General features: G+C 43.9%; 1 protein-coding gene across 3 annotated transcripts in view; it reads right to left on the bottom strand.

The window, feature by feature from the left end:
• Positions 1–19,378, bottom strand: part of LOC149317581 (syntabulin-like) — a 59,733-nt gene extending 40,355 nt beyond the window's left edge. For 2 of the 3 annotated variants that reach the window (XM_089517852.1, XM_089517850.1), the window contains exons 1-2: positions 19,285–19,378; positions 15,551–15,758 (exon numbers count right to left, since the gene is read on the bottom strand). In XM_089517852.1, the coding sequence (XP_089373978.1) occupies positions 15,551–15,758; positions 19,285–19,314 (238 nt within the window). In that variant the 5' untranslated portion in view covers positions 19,315–19,378. Of the gene's footprint in view, positions 1–15,550; positions 15,759–18,420; positions 18,476–19,284 lie in introns of those variants that run through there. The other variant, XM_089517851.1, reaches the window with a different exon arrangement.
• Between the last annotated feature and the right edge of the window lie 590 nt (positions 19,379–19,968).

Below are 19,968 nucleotides of genomic sequence, written 5' to 3' on the forward strand. Positions count from 1 at the left end.
AGTGACTCCATGAATTTCATAGAGTTTTCTTAGATAAGAAATACCCAGAGGTGGTTTTTCCACTTCCTTCTATGAAAATATAGCCTGTAGCACCTGTTATCAATTGGTTGCCTCCCATCCAGGTACTAACCAGAAATGACCCTGCTTAGCTTTCAAGTTCAGAATGCATCTTGTGCCTTTAGGGTACTTAGGACATTTTTGGCCAAATTATCTGCTGAAAATACAACCCCAAAATTCCACTTTAGACTGTTTTGTTTTTTCCGGCTGATTTTATTTAAAAGGTTTTCTTGCAACTGTGGGGATGAGGGGTATTAAAGAACAAATTACTACATTTGGTGGTGATTTGGAGACCTTGGGAGGGCTATTTTAGAACATTTTGCCTTAATTTCTTATTTGGGGATCTAGAGACTTTGAGGATGAAAAAAAAAAGGGTTGGAAGCCACATGTAGTAAAGATCTAATGTGGTGCAGTAGTAAAAGATGAGTAAGAGTGACCTAGGTTTGATTCCTCTTGAACCCTACAGGGTGCCCTTGAGCAAATATAATCCCACATCTTCACCTATATCACATCTTGGGGAAAAGTTGAGACATACTGTACATTCTCAACCGTTCCAATTTGGTAGCAACGTTTCCAATTAATCTTCTATCCCAGGGGTCGGCAACCTCCGACCCGCGGGCTGGATCCGGCCTGCGGGCGCCTTTCCGCCGGCCCCCGGTCCCTCCTGCCACCGAAACTGCCGCCGATTTCAGCGGCTTCGGTCACCATTTTGTCCTTCAAAATGGCGGCGAAGTCTCGCGCGACCAAAAAGGTCGCACGAGATTTCGCCGCCATTTTGAAGGGCAAAATGGCGGTGCCCATTAAGAGGCCTGCTGCGGCCTCCGGAGCCCTGAAACGGGGCTCCAGGAGCCGCACCGGAGCTCTGGGAGGCCCGTTGCCATCGCTGGGGCCCTCCAGGAGGGCTCCGATGGCGGCAGTGGGCCCCTGGGAGGCCCGTTGCCATCGCTGGGGCCCTCCAGGAGGGCTCCGACGGTGGCAGCGGGCCCCTGGGAGGCCAGTTGCCCTCGCAGGGGCCCTCCAGGAGGGCTCCGACGGCGGCAGCGGGCCCCTGGCGTCAGGGGCCAGCAAAGACGGGGAGACCTCCAGCGCTGGCGGTCCCCGCCGGCTCTTTCCCGGCCTCTGACAGGGCCTGGGGCCCCGTCAGGGGCCAGCAAAGAGGAGGTGGCCTGGCCCCTGGGGTGGAAGCTCCGCCCCTGGGGGTGGAAGCTCCACCCCCGGCACACGGCCATGCCCCCGGGGGGTGGAAGCTCCACCCCCCGGCTTCGGCCCCCCAGTTGTCTGAGGGACACCAACCCGGCCCCCGGCTCAAAAAGGTTGCCTACCCCTGTTCTATCCTCTCACACTTTCAACTCCTTTTCAATTCGCCGTATCTCTCACCTTTTTGCTCTCAGCTTACTTCAGTTGCTGCAAACTTGTATTCAGAGTGCAAAGGGAGTTTGCACTCAATTCAACATGGAAAAGAGGAGAAGAACGAAAAGAATCTTATCCTTCCTTGTAAGTTTAGGCAAAAGCACAGTGCTTCAGCCATTCCTAGGTTGTGTTTCTTCCCACTTGTTTACAATTTTTGGCATCTTGACAACACACTGAAGTTGCTTGGCCACATGTGTCCCAGTTTTCATCTGTGAAATGTTGGAGGGTATGATGGAATATACATGAATTAAGAAAGAGAATGACACTTGAAATGATGCAAGGAAAACTGACTTCTTATTGGCAAAGCTAGGGAGCACTCAGTGTATCAGTCTAAAAGAAAGTAGCTGGTATGATGTAGTGGTTAGTGTTTTGGATTAGGGAGGTGGGAGATCCATGTCCGAAATTCACTTGAGTGACCAGTGATTCTCTCTCAAGATGACCTACCTCACAGGGTTTTTGGAGGGGTTTTTTAGTATAAATTTTTAGTATAAATTATACCACTTTGAACTCAATGGATGATAGGCCAATTGAACTAATGAATTAGCAGAACAAATAAACTATCAGCAGGCAGCATTCTGTTTCATAGAATATCACTGCATTCCTTTTGCACACAGCTGGGATATGAGGAAGAAAAGAGAGGAGAATATACACCAATTCCTTGTCCTGGAGATCAAGGGAAACAGAAAATTTGGGACATTCTTAAATTGAATGTCAGGGATTTCTTCCTCAGAATCAAGGGGAAATTTTCTTGGTGAAAACACTAAGAATTAGCAACCCCTGATATATTTCCCTTTTGGCATCTTAGCCAGGTGAAAAGAAGGAGACGGTTCCCACACTTTTTATGACTGTGTAAATTTTAGCAAGTACAGTATAGTTTGTATGATATCCTACACAATTCCATCTTCTATCTCAGGGTGGGAAAAATGAGGCCCTAAGGCTAAAGCTGGACCTCTTGAGATTCCATTCTGTCCCTTCCGGTCCCCCAACACCACGACACCATCATGGTTAGGATTGCCAAGTCAGGAGTATCCTAGGCATGGATATTGCTCAATTCTGCCCACCAATGAAATTTTCCTACAGTTCCTCTCTCTTTTCAGGTTACCTTGGTGAGTATTGGCATCAATTCTTGTTTTGTAGATCTATGTTTCTTTCCTTGAGAAGGGGGGTGTTTTCTGTGCAGGAACACTGATGTATATCTCTATAGCCATTTAGTCAGTGTCCTTGGGAAGAGGTCATTTCCCATACTGCTCCCTTTTCTTGGGGTCAATAAAGTGTATTACCCTTTGTTCTCTGTTCTCTTCCTCTTTCTGCTCGCACCAAGCATGGATTCAGAAACCAGGTTGTGCTACTAAAGATGTTTTTCTTCTTACACACATGAGAGTCAGCTCTGAGGACTCTTGTATCAAGTATAGTTTTCTCTACGGAGTAGTTATTTTTGTAGAACCTAGATGTAGCAATAAAGTAAGTTTCTTTATACCTACCAATGTATCCTGTTTATTTGCCAGAAGCTCAGATCTAGTTGTTTTTACCAAATACCTGTTGCTGTGTTGCTGCAGCAGCGGTGACTCAACTGATTTAATCACAAATAACTAAACCATAATAATTTTTCTAACACTTGGTACCTTCTAAACAGCTCACAAAATTACAAATCTTCATAGAATGGAATCAGAACAGATGAAATTGTATCAAACCAGTATAGTTTTGCAGTATGGATATACTCTTACTTACTGGTAATAAGAGTTAAGTTAAACCATGCTGATCATTTTGTTCCTACCCATTTCACTTTGGCACCACCCACCACAGGAATATACTCTCTCATCCTTCCTCAAACTGAATTTGGCCCTTGGGCTTAAAGAATCCTCTCTCCTTGCACTCCCAACAATAAAAAGTACAGTAGTGTAAAACTGTCTTATTTTTCCCCATCTCTCTTGGCAAGTCAGGGAAATGCCTATTAAACCAGTTTAGGTTTGCAATGAAGCTATGATCTAAGCCCCGTAGAGCTCACTCCCAATTAAAGGGAAGCATGTTTATCTTAAGTCTACTGAACTTTGCAACCTTTCATCAACACAAAAGCCTGCTTTGTGATCATTTCAATGGAATAATAGGGTGTATCTGTAGGCCTGAATCTGGTGATTAAACCTTTGCACCAAGTTTTGTGCGTACAATGTACATTTAGAAAGAAATTGACAGAAGGAGGGAGTGGATGGAGGATGAGGATACAGTGCAGTCAGTGTTCTTTCTCAGCTCTATATGGTGATGGATGGACAAAGCAGGTGAAGACAGAGGCAAAGGTCAGTTGGCTCAGCTACCCAAGCAGGTGCACAGGACATTGAAAGGAAGAAAATCACTCAGCAGCAGAGTTCAGACTACATGAAGCAAACCTGCAGGTGCCAGGCAAAATAATAAAAGATTAATTTCTGTTCATGTCACACAGGAGTTTCAAGCCAGAATGTTGCTGTAACATTAGGGTTGCAGTAGAGGCTTGACATTTTCTGACTTTGCCTTTGGCCCTCCCAATTAAAGGGAAGCATGTTTGTTTAATTCACAAAACAAACAAACAAACAAAAAAAAAACCAGTCAGCATGGGCTCCTGTCACAATACACAATGCAGTTTGACAGTGTCATGGTTCCATACTGTTGAACCCTGGGATTTGTAGTTTGTTGTGGCACCAGAGTGCTTTGACAGAGAAGACCAAAGGGCTCACAAAACTACGGCCCATTACAGACCGCCCAAAAGGGGCGGTCTTGGGCCGCTGCCGGTTGCAGCGTGGGGAAGCTGCTGCAGCCAAACCGCGTGACTCCCCCGCGCTGTAAAAAAGGAGCGCGAAAATCGCGCTCCTTCCGGCAACCCGGAAGAGACATCGCAAGTGCCAAAGCGCGCACTCGCGACGTCTCTTCCGGGTTAAGACGTCCGGACGCTGTGCGTCCGTTACATCAAGATGGCCGCGCCCGTCTGTATAGGGCGCTGCCATCTTGCCGTACGGAATACGCGCGAGGGGCAAGGCGCGTCCAGAAGCACCGCCCCTCGCGCGTATTCCTGGCGCAACAATGGCACCGCTTAGGCCCGTCTGTAAGGCGCCTACAAATCCCAGAATTCCATAGCATGGAACCATGGGAATCAATTCTGCAGTATAGATGCAGCCATGGACAACGACATGGGGTTTGGGGGACTAAACTAAAACATCTGGAGAGCCACATGTTCACTATGAATTTAGCTTGTCCACAATAGTTCAACCCTCTTGCTTATGACAGCCAGAATGAAGTGGTCACATTTCTGTATAGAATCTTATGTTCAGAACATTTAACTTCTAGTTGTAAAAAAAGGGGGGGAGGGGGGGAGCAAGCAAGAGATGTGAAATAGTGGTTCTTAGTCATTAGTCCTCTAGATGTTTTGGATTTCAGTTCCCATAAGCACCATCTAGTATGGCCAGGAGTCATGGATTCTGGAAGCTGAAATCTGAAACAGCTGGAGGGCCAAATGTTGAGAAACATGGGTGTGAAATAAGACATCTGAGGAATCTGAAGAGAGCCTGAAGAATCTTTTTACTTGGGATAGACAAGGGAGAATGAAAATATAGCCCTCTAGTTGTTGTTGGAGTATAGTTTCCATGGTCTATAACTATAGAGTATGCTGGCTAGGGATGATGGGAGCTGTAGCCCAGCAACTGGAAGTGTCATGTTCTCCAACATGGGATTGATGATACTCAGTTTCATGGGCAAGCAGTCTGATCTGGTATGAGCTAGCTTGTTATATTTGGTCATTTAGCTTTTCATTTGGATCAGGTTGGGGAAACAGAAAACATACATATATTTCTTGATTTCTATGAAGACATTGTTGTATATCTGTCCCAGGAGGCTGCTGCTTGGTATATTCTCTTCTGCTTAATCTCGCTAGGACTGATTTTACCTTTATTATCATGGTGCCTGGAGCAAAACCATGTCCTTCAAGGCTACACTGTCATCTTCTGCTGTCCCTCCTGACAAAATCTGCACTCTGCCACCATACCCTGTGCAGACTGTACATATACTCACCACTCCTCTTCCTGTTCATCAGCCCAAATACTAGTGTCATTTGTTTTTGTTTTTTTAAGTAAGCAAATATGTACATATCCACACATTTGTTTGCCAAGAGTGGGGAAAGTTCAGCCCTCCAGATGTTTTTAGACTGCAACTCTCACAGCTTCCTGTCAGTATAGCTGATGAAAACAAATGATGACAATCCCAATTTAAAAACATCTGCAGGGCAGCATGTTCCCCATCCCTTCTACCAATCAGCTGTTGCTACATGCCTTCAATTTGACTTTACCTTATGGTGACTCGATTGCAGGATTTTCTTGGCAAGACTTATACAGAAGAGATTTGCCATTGGTTTTTTTTCCTTAGAATGAGAGAGTGTAACATCCTGAAGGTCATTCAATTGGTATTCATGGCCAAGTGGGGACCCAAACCCTGGGTGCCCGGAGTTCTAGTCTAATACTCAAACCACGACACTATGCTAACTATCAGTACCAATCAGTTGTTGCTGTTGTGTGCCTTCAAGTCATTTCTGACTTATGGTGACCCTAAGGTCTTTCTTGACAAGCTTTGTTCAAAGGGGGTTTGCCTTTGAACCTGAGAGAGTGTGACTTGCCCAAGGTCACCCACTGGGTTTCAATGGCTGAGTGGGAATTTGAACCCTCAGAACTATTTTCCAGTGTTCAAACCACTGCATCACACTGACTCTATACTCAATATATCCAATCAGTACATATGTGTATATTTGGTGATGTATACATGTGCATTTTATATAAGATAATACAGACTCTGTGTGTGTCTTTGTGCATATCCACATATGTGTGCATCTGCCTTCAAGTTGCTTGTTGACTTATGGCAACTCTATGAGTCTCACAAGGTTTTCTTAGGCAAGGAATACTCATTGTTTTGCCTTTTCCTTCCTCTGAACTGTAGCCCACTGCAACTAATATTCATTGCTGGTTTCCCATCCAAGAACTAAGCAGAGGTGATCCTGCTTCGCTTCCAAGATCTGATGTGATCTGGTGTCTTTAAAATATTTAAGACCTGTCAGGATAGACATGCACAATTTTCTATGCTGAATTACACCGATCACTGAAATTTGCAATTTTGTGAAGTAGCTGACCAGAGAATTTACAGATAGTTTCAGAATGGTAACAGTGCTTGGTATTCTTCTCATCTATTCTGACAGCTGTAGACATTTTAAGCATGGCTGGCTCTACCATTAGGCAGAGAAGTAAGACTGGCATATTTTGTATGTCTTGGGGGACAGAAAACTGTTAGTGATTTTCTTCACTGCTGTTACTATATTTTCACTAGATGGAAAGGAGTGGTTGTGGAAATTGCTGTCTCCTGGCCAAACTAACTTGGTAGCTTTAGATGGTATGACTGGGGGAACAGTGCCATTTGCTGCTTTGCTTCAGGCAGCAAAGTATCTTAAGCCAGCCCTGTAAAAAGCAAAATGAATGAGACAGGAGAGAAAATGATAAGAGATACAGCAAGGGGAGGGAATGGTGGTGGAACTTTCAAGATTTACAGTAATTTCTTCAAGATCTAGTTCTTTCACAGTGAAGGTTTAATGTCCTCCTGAGTTTTGGGGGACAATTTTTTTCTATGTTGGAAGCAACAACTGAGCTGAGGGGACATTAAAAAAACTGGGTGGCTAACCCTTGTTAAAGCATACTCTTTTCTTCTGATTGATAATATAACAGTCGTGCTTTGCAAGAGGCACTCCAAAAAAAGAGCAGTGCTGTTTATGAAGAAAACAGCTCCGATGTGAGGAATCCCGCAGCACATGAGCCAGCTGATGCTGCTGGGAGAATGTTTTCCTCGGCTTGACATCTGACTCTTGCAGCTGAAATGCAAACCAAAGGGTGAAAGGCAGGAGAGGGAGGGGGAGGGAGGGAACCAGGGAGGGTGCCTGTTTCAATGTCAGATGACGGACAGCATGCCCCAAAGCAATTGTTTCATTTTTATTGAATGCTGCCATCCTGCTGGAAGTTTTGTATTGAGCTGAATTAATGAACTATACACACAATTGCAAGAATAACTGCACATTTTTAAAAGGTCCCCCCTGTCCCCACTCATTAATAAACATGAAAGAAACTGTGTTATTAAAATGGCATGTTGTAACTTTTTGCAGTCCTGCTAAATTCAAAAGGATTTGCTCTCATGCTGCTGATCCATTTTCAGTATCAAGGTACTGTTAAGGATGCCACCTACAAATGGAAGGATCCTCAGTGTTCTCATTGCTACACATCTACAGAACATTATGCAAAGGCACTGTGGCATAGTTATAGAGTTGAATTAGAAATTGGGAGGTCCAGTTTTAAGTCACCATTGATCCATGATCTTTGAACCAGTCATTTTCTCTCAGTCTGACCTACCCATACTTTTTAGCATAAAGTACAGAAGAGGAAAGCTCTATACACTGCTTTAGGCACACTGGAAGAAAGGTGACATATAAAAGTAACTCCATCCATCCATCCATCCATCCATCCATCCAGGTTGCATGTTCCTGTGGGATCTTCTGCACCCAAGTTCAGAGTTTCATTAAGAGAAAATAATGATGATGGAGCGGCGCTATATAAATAAAACTTAATAATAATAATAATAATAATAATAATAATAAACTACAGGAAAAGAAATTCCATCTCAATCTTAGGAAGACATTCCTGACAGTAAGAGCTGTTTCACAATGGAATATTCTGCCTCAGAATGTGGTGGAGTCTCCTTCTTTGGAGGTTTTTAAACAGAGGCTGGGTGGCCATCCGTAAGAGGTGCTTTGATTGTGTATCCCTGTATGGCAGAGGGTTGGATTTTATGGCCCTTGTGGTCTCTTCCAACTCTATGATCAAAAGTCCAACTCAAGGGCTCCTGTGATAGCACACCCTCCATCCCAGTCTTCATGGACAATTCAACTTAATCTGCTATTATCCCACTTTTTCAGCTGCTTTTCAGATGTCTCGGTTTCTTTCTCCTCCTCCCACATTCCCTGTTCATGAGCAGCTTACTCCATTTTCTGCACACTGAGTTCAAAGTGTAAAAGTAACTTGCACTAAATTATGGGTGCATCTACACTGTAGAAACAATGCAGTTTGATCCCACTTTAACTGTCATGGCTCCATCCTATAGAAACCTAGGATTTGTAGTTTTGTAATGAACCAACACTCTTTGGCAGAGAAGGCTAAAGTCCTTGTAAAATTACATATCCCAGGATTCCATAGGGGGCAGCTACAACACAATGGGGTGTAAAACTGCATTATTTCTACAGTGTACATGTGCACTAAACCAGCAGGAGGGAGAGGAGAGGAGGTGGAATCTTTCCCTTCCAAGTAAGCTCAGGCAAAAGCAGTATGCTGCAGCCTCCCCTAGCTTGTCTGTTCTTCCTCATTAATACATTTTGCCATCTTGTCCACACTCTGATGTTGCTTGTCCACATGTGTCCCAGTTTTCATCTGTGAAATATTGGGAGATAAGTATTAAACATGGAATGTGAAATTTAGGATCACTCTGTTGTTCGTTTTTACATTCAAATAATGCATAGGCCAGGTCTGGATTTGGACCAGCAGATCCAAAGGGAGGGGGGAGGGATTTAAACTTTTGCCCTCCAGCTGGTTATCCTTTCAAACTTCATAAACACCGCCACATCGGATCTAAAGCCTTCACTTCCACCAATGGGTTTTCTCCTCTTTTTCTAATTCCCATGTGGAGTGGATAAGAAGTTAAACCTCCTCCAGGTGCACACAACTGTTCTGATCCAAAGCAGGGTCACACACACTTTACTGAAATGCAAGAAAATAAGAGTCCTATTCTGTTATGTGCCTTCCAGTTCGTTTCAACTTATGAAACAAGAGACATCCAAGAGACCCTATTAACAGTCCTGCTCAGGGCTTGCAAACTCAGGGCTTTGGCTTTTTTAGTTGAGTTGATCCACCTAAGCTGAATAACACTTATTAGCATAATACATAGTTTAGAAATAGGTTCAAAGGAGCTGAAGAGTGGAGCTCATATATTATATTATGCAGGGGGGGAAATCCAAGCAGTCTCATGTCATATTTTACCGTATTTGTCAATAAGAGCTGTACCAACATACCTACTTATTATTGTTGTTGTTTTAAAGACTGTAGCCTGCACATCACCTATGACATCATTTGGTAGGGAGGAGAAATGAATAACTGCTAACACAAATGTACAATTACAGAGTTCAGTAGTGTTATTTTCTAAAATGAAAAATGCCAGGAAGCAATACTCACAGACTAAGGTCAGATTAACAATAGAGACAAACTACACAATGGCTTGGCGTGGTAAAATGCATGAGTACCAGACTTGCCACTGCAGTGATGCAAATACCTTAGGCAGTTTAAAGGTTACTTAAGCCAGAGAAGAACTCTTTTATTCTGGGAAATAACATTGTTTAATCTGAATTAAATAGTTCCAAAATCAGGGGGTGGGAGAAATTCTCCTGCTCAAAGAACATTTGTGTAATAATTAAACTCAAAGGGAAATGGGGGAAAATGAAGTTAATGAGCACATGGAAGCTTTACAGAGAAAATAAGGAAACAGCATCCTGGTCAGTGATGATTTAGTACTGCAATTTTTGAGATCATAACATAACACATCCTGGCAGTGAATGAGACACAAACAGAGCAGCAAAAATAAATTGGGCCAGCTTGACATCTGTCCTAGAAGCTCTGCTCCCACTATATGGAAAAGTTACTTTTCTAGATCAGAATCCCCAGCCATCATGGCTCCAAAAAGTAACCTTTCTAAGTTGTGTCCCTGTCATACTTATATGCATGAATTGGTAAGAGTGCTGAACTAGGGGACGACCAGATTCAAATCCCCACTCAACCTTGAAATTGCCAGGGCTGTTATAAGGGCAAAATGGGGGCACAGAACTGTGTCTGTTGCATTGGAGGATCTCCTTTGTGTAAGGGTGGGATAAAAATGAATGCATAAAAATGGGGCCAGAAGACTGTTTGTGTATGCTCAGAGACTTCCTTCACTATATGTTTAACATTTGAGACTGGACATTGGTTAAGCTTTCAAGCTCTTCCAGAATGCTAAGTTCTAATAGCCTCTGCTCATGTTCTTAATACAAGCATACTTCAGTTAACAAAACCTCTGACAGTGAAGGTCCTTTTTACATAGGCTTTTTACACCCATCCCCTTTCCTCCTCCTCATTTGTTCAGCAGCATCAGCTTTGGGAAGATGTTGATGGCAAACAGACTTTGGATATTGGGTGGCAGCAGCATGCCCACTGTAAACAATGTGATAAACAAACTGAGCTAGGAAACAGCAGAATTCTTACTCTAGCCAATTCTGCTATAGTTATGTGTGCCTGACTATAACAGACAAAGTGAACACAACACAGGGGGAAACGGGGAGAGCAGATAAGCCTTCCTCACCGGTTACTCCAAGCACGATTACTTTTTAAATAGATATGTAAGCATAATGTAGTGGTTTGAGCATCAGACTATTGACTCTGGGGATCAGGATTCAATTCTCCAATTGGCCATGGACACCCACTGGGTGTCCTTGGGCAAGTCGGAACACTCTCACCCCAGAAAACCCCATGATAGGTTCATGTTAGGGTTGCCATGAATCAGAAATAACTTGAAGGTACACAACAAAAACCAGTCCCTTTGCTTAAATATCCCAGCTTACCTCATCCGAATTCAAGCCTAAATTGGGAGGCAGCCAGGTCCTACTGCAAGTATTTTGCCACCGAAGCTGCTGGGCAAGTACAGTCTGGCTGCAGCTTGAGTTCCAGGAAAGCTCTGGCAGCCATTTTTCCAAGTCGGAAAGCTTCTGGCTTTGAAATAAGGCAGTCGGAGCTCACCTGGGATCCAGGCTGCAGCTGGGCTGTACTTGCCCGGCAGCTTCGGTGGCAAAATCCTTGCAGTAGGACTTGGCTGCCTCCCAATTTAGGCTTGAATTTGGATGAGATAAGCTGGGTTGTTTAAGCAGAGTGATAGGCTCCTTACTTGGCCAGCAAAATAGAACTAATAAGTGGAAGCTTGTGAAAGAAAAACCTACCTCAGGGCCCAAACAGACAGGCCAAAATAAAGCTGCTTCAGGTCACTTTGGAGGTATGTTGTTTAAATGACACACATTTTAAGAGGCCAGAAGCTGCTGCAAAGCTGCGCTCCAGTCCTTAGGACTAGAGCACAACTTTGGTGCAGCTTCCGGCCTCTTAGGATGCATGGATCATTCAAACAGCATACATCCAAAGTGGCCTGAAGCAGCTTTATTTTGGCCTATCTGTTTGGGCCCTTAGATACATTTTGGAACAGGCTTTCAAGTGGTCTCTGCAAGGCTCAACATGGTTTTCTTTGCCAATGTAAGGCTTCACTTGACCCAGCTTTTTAATGTTACATGTGCTTATTGTTAGTTTTGAATGAAAAGTCTGGTGAAATACATTGAACTGCTTATCTCTGTATGTGTGTGACATAGGAACCTAATTATTCTTTCCATGTTACTTTTGTTATACATGCATAGATGTGTGTGCATGGATACATATAACTACATGTATGTGTGCATGCGCGCACACACACACACACACACACACACACTTGATGCTGTAGAAGATATATGTTAATTGCATTTATTTTTACCAATATTGGTTTAGTATAATATAGCCTTCCCTAACCTAATGCTCTTTAGATGTGTTGGACCACAGTTTCCATAAGCCATCTGCCTATTATTCTGATTAATTATGGAAACTGTAGTCCAACAATCTGAAAATCACCATACTGGCGAAGTCAAGAATAAACAAATATTTCTATGTATTTTTAAAATATTGTGGATGACTACACTTTACAAAAAGTAAATGCTGATTATTGTCCATCCAACAGTGCTTGGGTTTTATGAGAGCTGTAATCCAACATATGCCTGGAAGGCACCAGTTTGGGAAAGGATGATATAATATATTGTCAACATACACTAGACTGTTGGTATCTGCTGGAGTTTGGTTCCAAGACTACCATGAATGGTATTTTGGTATTCCATGAATACCAAAATCTGTGGACGCTCAAGTCCCATTAAATGCCATGGCATAGTAAAATGGTGCCCCTTATATAAAATGGCAAAATCAAGGTTTGCTTTTTGGAGGGGTGTGTGTGTATTTTTCAAGCCATGAATGGTTGAATACATGGATGCAGAACACATGGACATGGCTGATTGTATTTCCATATTTCAGTTGATCTATTTTTTACCTTTTAATTTGGGTCTGTATAGGTCTTTCTCTACAAGACAGAAGTGGGTAATTGCCTAAAATCAGGGGACAGTATTGGACTACTTAGAACTTGCTGCAAGAAATCAAAAGCTATGGCTGATTTTCCTGCCACTACAGTTACTACATACTAATGATGTAGACTTGAGTCAATTAACTTGGACTTAAGTCATACTTTAGTCACTTTGGTGATTTGGACTTGACTTGGCAAAAATGACACACTGACTTGATTTGACTCAAGACTTGTATTTTTTTTCCCTCAGTGACTGATTTGCTAGTGCCGTTCACTTCAAGCAGCATGCAAGACCTGCCCCCAAAGTGTGGGGCACATTTCTTGGAAGGGAACAGCAAATATGTTAGGCAATATACTTGAGGTGGAAAGAAAAACTTTAGGAGGCTTCACTGATGTGGGGACAGGCTGCCAAGTAGATCCCAAACCCTGTTTCAAGCCCATTGCCTGGCACACTTAATGTTCCCTCTGAAAAACACACCCTGCTTCCTTTTTTTCTGTTAAAAGCTGGCTCCCAGATTTGAGACTAAACTTGAGACTCAACTTGAAAGTATCTTGCAAGGACTTGAGATCTGTCTTGAGGCTTCGACTAAAAGACTTGAATACAGCACTGCTACATACATCACTGCTACATACCCTCCAACATTTCACAGATGAAACTTGGGACAGGGGTGATCAAGCAACATCAGAATGTGGTCAAGGTGGCAAACGTTATGTACACTGTCTTTTAGTGAAACAACTTTCCAGATTTTCTTATACTGAACCAGTGTTCTTAAGCTATTGTATGGCTGTAGATTGTTAATTTCCATGAATCAATTAGCACCAGTGTTTTCATTTGTATACTGTAATTTCCAATTTTGCTATTGACCCACACAATGGATGCAATGAACAGCAGGCGGTTCGATCTTGAAAATCAATATTACATGACTCAGGACTAGTTTGTCAATCCTTATTAATGAGATAAAGACTTTAGATAATTTAGAAAACCTACAAAATCATAACATAAATAATCTTCTGGAATCTTAAACATTAATACATTAATTATAGCACAAATATTCATGAACAATATTCTACTTCATCAGATTCATGAACATCAGAATTCTGAGCTGAGTTAAAGATTTCTTTTATAAGCAACAGTTTGATTACTGTTAACATAATGTTACTGCCACTGTAATTAATTTCCACCTAAATTCACTGTGTATAGTCCCACTCGAAGCATACATACTTGGAATTCTGTACAGAATTTCAAGTATCAAATTACTTGATTAATGAAACAATATGCTATAATAAATGCATTAGTCTTTTATGTACACTAGACTCTGTTGTTTTTGCTAGAAAAAACAAACACAACTACCTCTTTGGAAATTACCATGGAGAATTGGTAAGCTCACACACTTTTGTGATGTGTGGTTTTAATAAGGCTGGTACTCAACTCTGGTTTTGTTTTGACTCATGGACTACATGGTTAATCGTTTGTTTGTTTTTAAAGGAATCCTAAGTCCCCAATTCCCTAGCCCACTTACCCCTGACTTTTTATATGTAGGTTTGGCAGTCCTTGAACTTTAAACCTTTTAAACCTGTCAGAGGATGTAAACCTCAGCTCTGTTAAAACAGCCATGGCAATTTTTCATGCAGCAGTTAAGATAAACACTTAGCAATTGAAACAGTAACATCTGATTTCAGTCAGAGACACGTGCTTTAATATGTTCAGAACTGAATTTTACTAAGAACTTTGTTTTTCTCTAAGCTGTACTGTACCTAGCCATAACTAAATCAGCATACAGAAAAATACAGCAAAGTACAAACAGAATGTACTGGGTGACACACTGCTGATAGATACAATGATTATAAACAAAAAACAGTGAGAAGTTGAAGGCTTTTGTGATTTTTTACAAGTTTCAGTTTATAGACTTGCTAGCATTGACTCCTTCTGAAAGTTATTCCATATATTTGTGTGGAAATGGCTATCATGATATCTAGCCTAATGTCATGGCCAGGGGGTACCCAATTAAGATTAAGAAGGTTGGCAGATCTGTTGCTCTTACCTTTATGAAATACCTCCTAATGTTTAGTTGAAATCTCTTTTCTTATAATTTGAACCCACTGGTTTTCTGGACCAGGAGAAAATAAGCTTTAAACAGAGGCTGGATGGCCATCTGTCAGGGATGCTTTGATTGTGAGTTCCTGCATGGCAGGGGGTTGGACTGGATGGTCCTTGTGGTCTCTTCCAACTGTATGGTTCTATGATTCTAAGCTTGCCCCTTCTTCCATATGTGCCAACCTTTCAAATATTTGACCTCACAGTTTTCTTCTCTCCAGTCTAAACATGCCCAACTCACTCAACAGTTCCTCAAAAGGTTTTGTTTAGAAATCCTTTATTGTTATTTTCTAAATACATTACATCTGGTTAATATCTCTCTTAAACTAGACACAGTATTTCAGGTGATGTCTGATAAAAACAGATAATACTTTTTTCTCCTCTTATATGAACACCATACTTTTGGTGGTGCAGCCTAGAAAATCGTTTGTTTCCTCATTGTACCATGGTATGATACTGATGACTTTTGTTTAATATATGTTCTAGAAAGAACTTTCTACATCTTCTGCACACTTACAACTGCCAGACATATAGTGGAAGTATTTAAACAGAGGTTGGACAGCCATCTATTAGGGATGTTGTAATTACATCCTGTGTTGCAGATCCTGCATTCAACAGGGAGCTGACCAACAACTCCTACTCCAAATCTATAATTATATTTAAAAAATGAAAACTGAAATCAAGTTAGAAGAACAATATTCTCATGTATGCATTTTCATCATATACCTGAACAAAAGCTGGTGCTGCTGATTGTCCTTGCAGAACCTCCAGAAGAGCTGAGAGGATTGAATTCTCTGCTCTCCTCTTCAGAGAAAGGGGACTCGGATGCTGGGGACACTTTCTGGTGATGGGCATGTTGCTGGGGGAGATGAGGTCTGAGGATCAAGCGAGGGATACGGCTGCGGCACATCTCCTTGTCCTGCATTTTGTGCTCCTGACAATGACAACGAGATAAGATGGGTCATACCTTCCTGTCTCTCAGTCCCATCAAAGGTCTGACTCAAATTGTGATGTTAACAGAGTGTTTGTCACTGAAAAGTGCTTCTTTCGTATGGGTGGAACTTCATATGACTAACATCCCAGTTGTAAATACTTAACCATGTGATTCGGCAGCAATGAATGAAATCAACACAGCACACACACGCACACAGCAGTGGAAGCTGGAAAGAGGTGAAAAGGGATATGTTTCAGTACTAGTTATATGTAGAAGGTCCTAGGACTGATCTCTTTGTATTTCCAGATAAGGCTGGAAAGGACTCTGAGAGATATGCTGCCAGACAATATTGAACTAGATGAATGAGTTGTCTGCTTGGCATGAGGCATTTTCCTACAACAATGCAGAACAAAAAGTCTGGGAATGTTACTTTATTGGACTATTTCTTCTAGAATCCACAATCAACCTGCACTCTGGTTATGCTGGTTGGGGGGATTATGGGAGTCACAGTCCATAAAGGGTAGTTCTGTGCAATGCTGTTAATATGCTGCACTGTTCACTAACCATGACATCACTGGCATGGAGGCCTGCCCACAGCAAAGCAACATTCAGCAGTTGTCGTGTCACTCATTTAACTCTTGGATAGGGCTGGTGCTTTGGGTCACTGTTTCCCAAATGCAACAAATATCACTGCAAGCATATCTAATATATAAGTCCAAAGCTGGGCTGGGCTTCGGCTCTCTGCTAAGAGTATGCGGGCTCTGGGCAAGTTTACTATAATGTTTATGAAAATGAATGAAAGCCAATGTGTTTTAGTGGTTTGAGCATTGGATTATGACTCTGGAAACTAGGGTTCAAATCCCCGCTCAGCGATGGAAACCCACTGGGTGACACTGGGTAAGTCACACTGTTTCAGCCTCAGAGGAAGGCAAAGGCAAACGTCCTCTGAACAAATTTTGACAATAAATCCCTCTGCTAGGGTTCTCGGATCACTATAAGCTGGAAATGACTTGAAGGCACACAACACAGACACATATGAAAAGTCCTTTGAGACTTCAATAATAACGTGCGGATGTGTTCAAGTACTGCAGTAGTGGCTTAGTTCTACGAAACCCTGTTGGCTCCTTTAAGACCATTTTTTTCGGGATTAAAAAACCCCAGCCTTTTAAATAGGTTGTTGAAAACAGGACAGCCTACTCCATTTACCATTTAAAATGCTCATTTTTCAAAAGCAGAAGTAGACTTCTACCCATTTCTTTAGGGGGGCATTTCTACCTTTTGGAGGAGCCCCTAGAAGGTCCCAGGGTTATAAAATTGTCCCCTGCACCTACTACAGTTGCCCATCCCTACCCTGCCACATTTCAGCCCTTCTGCAACACCACAGTCCACAATTCCAGTCATCAACAGTAAATACCACAATGTTATAACCACACTTGGTTGAGGGACCAAGAAGAAATCTATTTAGAGGTGGATTTTCAGGACGAGAGAGAGAGAGAGAGAGAGAGAGAGACTGAGCAGATGTTAACTAATTAAAAATGAATTATTTCCTAACCCAGACAACGATGGAGCCTGTGCACCAGCTGAATAACGGTGCTGCATTTGCAGTGGAGCAGCTGCTAAGGGTCTATCAAGGCAATTACCTGAGTCCGCATCCACATTTCTGCCACATGTACTGTCCCTTCAGCCCCCCAAGAGACTGCTGTGGCACATCGGTAAGGGTGAGGATCTGGGGGGGGGGGGAGGAGGAGGAGAGTCAAGCCAAATGGAGAAACTGAGGAACCTCCCTAGTTTGGGGGTGACGTCATTCCTAAGCTTGATTCCCCCCCCCCCCAAAAAAAAAAAAACCTATGGGAAAAAGATCTGCAGCAGCAACAGCAGCAGGGATGATGTCAGACTCTTTCAGGGATGGAGGAAGGATGAGGGGAGAAGAAAAGGAAGCCCTCTGCAAACCATCCTTTGCTGTGTGTGATGGTGGTGATGGTGGTGGTGTGATGGACCCCTCACAAACACATAGGGTTCCCTACACCCTACCTTCTCAGCACCCTTCCCAATTCACACTCCACCCATTCCACCCAAACCTTTTACTCCTTCCCCCATCCATAGGGGTCCACACATCATGTTTTCTCAGCACCCTTCCTAACCCACCCAAGCTATGTTCCCTGCCATAGGGGTCCTTACACCTTACTTTCTTAGCACCCTTCCCAATTCACACCCATACCTTGTAAACCCCCTCCCTCCAGAGGGGTCCACATTCCCTGCTTTTTCAGCACCCTTCCCAATTTACACACCACCCAACCCACCCAAGCTATGTACTCTCCCATGCATCCATAGGGGTCCATACACCTTACTTTCTCAGCACCCTTCCCAATTCTCACTATCCCACCCAAACCTTATACCCCTTCTCCAATAGGGTTCTATTGGGATTACAATAGACCTTACAATACACCTTGCTTTCTCAGCAACCTTCCCAGTTCACATCTCACTCAGACCACCTAAAACACCCCCGCCCCCAGGGATCCATAAACCTCACTTTCTCATCACCCTTCCCAATTCCCACTCACCCAACCCACCCCATAGGGGTCGATATACACTACTGTCTCAGCACTCTCCCCAATTCACACCCACCCAAAACATGCCCCCCTCCATCCTACACAAATCCCACCTCAGGTCTTCCAAGTGGACAATGATGCCACAAGCCTGTCACAGGCGCCAAGGAAAGGAACAGCCCTTCTTCTTTTTCCAAGCTGCTGCTGCTTGGCGGGCATTTTGGGGGTGGGTTGGAGGGGGGGCAATGAATGGCCTCGTCATCCTCTCTGGGCTGGCGAGGAAGGATAGAAGGAAGGAAAGAAAGAAAGAGGGAGGGAGGGAGGGGGATGCAAATATATTTTCCTGACTCAGAGGCCCTCTGAGAGCCCCTTCCCAGCCAGAGCCATGGGGAGTGTCAACCTGCTTCAGGGGCACCAGGTGTCCTCACCTCAAAGGAGAGCCAGGCACCCTAAAATGGAGGGCAGGCCCATGAAGGGGGAGGACATGAATCAAAAACAAAATCTAGAAACACTCCTAAATACAATCCCTGCCCTTTAGTCCTGCTCCAAATGGAGGACACTTTGGGAATTCCAGGGTGCCCAGGGTGCCCAAGGCAAGGCAAAATGTAGGACATTCGGGCGGATGGAGGACGTGACCGAAAGGAAAGCTCAAAAAGCTCCTTCAATGCCTGCTTCTCAGTCTTGCTCCAAACGGAAGGCCTTTGGGGATCCCTCCTTGGAGAGAGAGAGAGAAGGCTGAAACGGAGGACCTGTCCTGTCAAAGGAGGACGCCTGGGCAGCCTGGGAATTCCTGCTGGAAAGAAGGTCCAAATGGAGGACAGGTCCTGGCAAAGCAGGACCTCTGATCCCCCTACAAAGTCCTCCCGGGGAAAAGGCTGAACTGGAGGAGGTGTCCTGGCCAAGGAGGGCCCCCGGCCGGCCAGCCTGCCTGCTGAGGGGCTTCTCCGGAGGCCTCCCCGTCCCCTTCCTCCCCAGCTCACCTTGCTGCTTTCCTTGAGGGGCCCCATCATCCCTCTGGAGGCCGAGGGGGCACGGGGCTGGTGGGCGCTGCTGCTGCTGCTGCTGCTGCCAAGGGCTCTGCGGCTCCTGCTCCCGCTGCCAGCCTCAGCCTCAGCCTCAGCCTCAGCCTCCGCCTGGCCCAGCCCCGCCGCGCTCTCGCCCCGCCTTTGCACGTGTAGACGCCACTGCTGCTGCTTCTGCTGCTGCCCTACTCCCTGCCTTGCCTTGCCTTGCCGTGGCTGGGCTCAAGCTGCTGCTGCTGGTGGCGGCAGAGTGCCTTTTGGAGGCATCTTTGACGAGGACTTGCTGCTAGATTGATGGATTGACTGATTGATTGCCTTGCTGTAGGAGCGGTTGTTGTTGTTGTTGTTGTGTGCCTTCAAGTCGTTTATAATGGCCACCCGTATGCCAGTGTGGCTAGAGGCTTCTAGGACTTTTTCATCTATGTGCTTCCATCCCAAAATTGGTTCAAGGCAAGCGCTGGCCTCCCAGGAAAGCAAGCCAATTCGCTAATGCTTATCACACACAGAGCACAACAAGGGGCTGAAAGCACAAGGACTTTATCACACAGGGAAAGACACACTCTATTGGAATTCATAGGAATTTATCACATGGGACGGGAGGCTCTCAATTTTGAAAGAGAAGATAGCGCAGGCAATTCTAAA

This window comes from Sceloporus occidentalis, unplaced genomic scaffold (assembly GCF_023333645.1).
Source record: "Sceloporus occidentalis isolate IW3139 unplaced genomic scaffold, rSceOcc1.0.p SCAF_3, whole genome shotgun sequence".
In the NCBI taxonomy this organism is placed as follows: Eukaryota; Metazoa; Chordata; class Lepidosauria; order Squamata; family Phrynosomatidae; genus Sceloporus; species Sceloporus occidentalis.